This window comes from Heteronotia binoei, chromosome 1 (genome assembly GCF_032191835.1).
Source record: "Heteronotia binoei isolate CCM8104 ecotype False Entrance Well chromosome 1, APGP_CSIRO_Hbin_v1, whole genome shotgun sequence".
NCBI lineage: Eukaryota > Metazoa > Chordata > Lepidosauria > Squamata > Gekkonidae > Heteronotia > Heteronotia binoei.
In genome coordinates this window covers 32,031,604-32,035,312 of record NC_083223.1, presented here as the reverse complement: position 1 = coordinate 32,035,312, position 3,709 = coordinate 32,031,604, and the positions used below count along the sequence as shown (strand labels likewise).

The window sequence follows — 3,709 nt, the reverse complement described above, 5'->3', positions numbered from 1 at the left end:
TTTCTTGTCGCTAAAGGAGAACAAGCGCAGTATAATAGGCAGTTATGTGGAGTTCTTCTAAGCAGCTGAATTAAGTGATGGGCCATTGAACCCACACTTAAACTACAGGTATGCTCCAAGATACAGCATTCTGGTAGCTAAAGTGCATGTGGGAATAATAGAACCACAGCAACTTTAAAAAGTTGCATCAAAGATGGGTAATAACCTTTGTGTATTTTTTTTTTAACATGCAGATACTGGTTTTGCTTGGGGACTGCGTTTTCCCATCCAAGGCTAAAGCAGAAGGATCAGGTCAGTATATTATCAAAAATTTGCAGCTTGGTGGCAGAGTGGACATCAATGCTCCCTTTAAACTGTGAGCAAAAATTCTACTGTGTGAGCTACTGGCATTAAAGTTGTGAGCTACTGCATCACTTAGTTTGCTCTGGGGCTTTTCTTCCTGAGCTAAGACAGAAGTGTGTGAGCCAGAGGCTAAAAAACTGAGATAGCTCACACAAACTCAGCTTAAAGGGAACACTGGTGGACATCACTGCTGATACAAGAAATTAGCCAAACAGCACATGTATTCAGCTGAACTTTGACATCTCACGTATGCAAGAAGGTGCTTACCTGCTCTCCCACCACCACCACCACCACCACTACCACTCCTCTAAGCCTTGGATAGGTGAAGTGGGTAGGCAATCATATTTTTCCAGCCCTGGCTCTTCTTATCCCCTTTAACCCTCAGGCTTGTGTAAGAAAACACTTTTTCCCTTTAAGTGGTGTCTCAAGATCCTCACCCACAATCTGCAGTGACCCTGTGAGCTTTTTAGCTAACATACAGGCATCAGCACACAGGCATAGTCTGCCCCCCCCCCCCCAAAAAAAGCTCTGTTTCCTTGGTTAATTTGATCATAGGAGAAGAAGTCATGTTGTTGTTTTGAGTAACTGACCAGCTAACTTGTGCTACATTGTTGTGGTGTGGGCATGTGCTGTGCACTTGGTTAGTAAATGCCCTGGGATGTGGGTACTGCATGTTTAAATGGCCAGACATTGCTTGTTGCCCATTGAATGGCTTGCATGATGCAAGGAACTCAGCCACAAGTTCTTTCTGACCATACTACCTCCAGATGGGTCTCCTACCCTTTAGAGGGGGGTGGAAGGAAAGGCAGGTTATAAGGTCCCTTAATGGACTCAGTGCTTGGTGTATGGTTGCTACAAAAGGCACAGATATCTTTACAGTTTCTAAGTCAGAAGGATGAATAGCTCATACCAATCCAAATACCTTTATTGGCATAGAAGTAAAAAGTACAGCATGGCAAAGTTGCACAGAGTTTCAGTTATAAAAACTAGTCAAGCATCAAGAAGGGGAGCTAGTCTTTTGCTCCCTGATTGTTATGGCAGCCAAAAGGTACTTTGCAACTAGGCTAGTTGTATGGGAACATCGGTCAGATAACAGAAAGAAAACCAACTTTGCCTCAGGTAGTCCATAAACGTTTGACAGGATAGGTTTGATTATACAGCTCACACTTAGCTTCAGGGTTTTGATGGTAATAGAAACAGCTAATGCTGGGTTTCAGAAATAGATGCCCCATGGAAAACTGGAATGCAAGTCTTCAGATAAGCAATTTTTCATAGTGCTAAGGCAGGTGTCATCTGTACATGCTCTGGGTGCCATGCTTCAAGGCAAGTAAAATGAAAGTCTTCCTGTGGAGGTTGCTGGTACCCGAACATGGGGACTGCACTGTTGGCTTCTTTGTCCCCATGTTCTAGAATTCTTGCAGTTCTGGGAATTCAGCCAAACTGCAGAGTTATCCATGAGCAGACCATGAACATGCATATTTGCTAATTTGCAGCAAGCGTGAGAAAGAGAATCTCTTAGACTCAGTAGTCAGTATCCAGCCATCCAAGGGCTTTGTGGGATGCGACTCTCCCACTTCCCCTCCTCCTGCATCCTAATTCCCCCCCCCCCCCCCAAAAAAATATTGTTATGAGGAAGTGGGTTCAGCAAACCCTCAGGACCGACATAGAGGGCAAAGTGGGAGTCTACAGTGGGGGGAAGGGAGTCGGCACAAAGGTACACTAGAGGAACTGTGTGGTTGGATGCAAGTCTGTGTAAGCTGTTAAAAAAAGAAATAACAAGTCAATTCAACCAGCTTCACATTTGATGCCCCAAACTGTTCCATTATCTCTTTCCTTTCCTTTTACCACCAGAATCGGTGGACCAAAGCTATGACCAAGTAGAAGAGCAAAAGGAAACTCCAGAAGACACAGAAGGAGGGCCCGACACAGAAAACGGCTTGTCTGATGAGGACAATGAGGAAGAAGGAGAAGACGAATCCCAGGACAACTCCTCCGATGACTCAGCAGTCGAAAGTTCCATGATAGAAGAGGACTCAGAGCACCACACTTCAGACCAGAGCTCTGTAAGGCAGCGTAAAAACCAGGAGGTGGCTGACGAACTATAGTGCAATCGTTAGGCAACTGTATTATTTTGGACCAAAGAAGTATCAGGAGGCTCTCCTTGACTGCAGCTGAAGCCAAACATTTGACCAGCAAACTGTTAAAAGCTCAAATCCATGCTTTGCACCAGTAGGCTGTTGTTGTTGTTGTTGTTTTGTAGGGCCAGTATATTGTCATTCTGCAAGAGAAATGTTTCAATGTTGACGTGATAGCCATGACAATCAAATGTATAACTTTATTTTATATTGTGGGATTCAGGGGAGCTGGTGGAAAGTGTTTGCCTCCGAGTCATGCCACCGGCAAGGAGAAATATGCCCCTGTCCTACCATACACAGGGCTTTCCTCCAGAGTAAGCCTTTTCCTCCAGCTGAAGAGCCACTGAAGTTGGAGGAAAGCTTGCTGGGCTGGAGGAAGGTGCATTGGCTCCACATCACTGCCTGATAATGCAAATTCTTTCAGCATTACCTGTTGATGACTTAATGATCTCCGGCACATTCTGTGGTGGAACAAGCCAGTCCGAGAACTGGAAGCATGGAGTAGAAATCTTGTCATGGTTCCTTGGCAGACTTCAAGCATTTCTGATTATTAAGAAGACCACCCTGTGCAGACATGGCATCATGTTTAAAGTGACTTGCCTTAGTAACATACGAGGCCACCCTTTGTGCCACTTACATAGTGGGTACAAAATTTCCCTTGAGATGCGTTGACTTAAATCCATGACATCTTCTAAAAGCACACACATGCATTTCCTGCGGTGTTACTGTGTGTCTCTATTGCATGTGTGGGGTATGGATTGCCCAAATGCTTGTCTGTAAGGCGAACATCTTATGACTTCATTTGCTGACTGCACGTGGGGAGTCTCCAGGTTATTCTGACGGCTTTGGTCATGTTAAGTTTTTGAACATGCGGTCCTTTGCAGTATCGTGGTGCACCTTTTTAAAAAGAAAATTTTATGTCCTGCTGTTCAGCCCTCATGAGGGACAGCAGGGAGGCTAGGGCCACCAAGTAGAAAATGCCACTCTTTACTTATATATTCCTTAGTTTTTAAAAACTGCTCATTGAAGTGATTCCTACACTGCTTAATCCTAATGACCAAAAGGCTCATTTGATCTCAGCAGGGTTCAAGAAAGCTGTTGTAGCAGTCTGATGGTTCATCATAGAATGTTCCCTAATTCATTCATGCTCCCCATGTTATCCAGTATAATATAGCTATGTCGTTGTATCTTAAGCATGGTGATAGTTCTTGGCACCTTAAATAAATGCTGTT

The 3,709-nt window shown here is 44.3% G+C and overlaps 1 protein-coding gene across 1 annotated transcript; it reads left to right on the top strand.

The window, feature by feature from the left end:
- Positions 1-221: 221 nt before the first annotated feature.
- LOC132586067 (protein rpi-1-like) lies at positions 222-2,601 on the top strand. The gene is made up of 2 exons (XM_060258009.1): positions 222-291; positions 2,194-2,601. Exons 1-2 carry the CDS (start codon positions 228-230, stop codon positions 2,445-2,447), a joined length of 318 nt encoding a protein of 105 aa, XP_060113992.1. The 5' UTR covers positions 222-227; the 3' UTR covers positions 2,448-2,601.
- Positions 2,602-3,709: the final 1,108 nt, after the last annotated feature.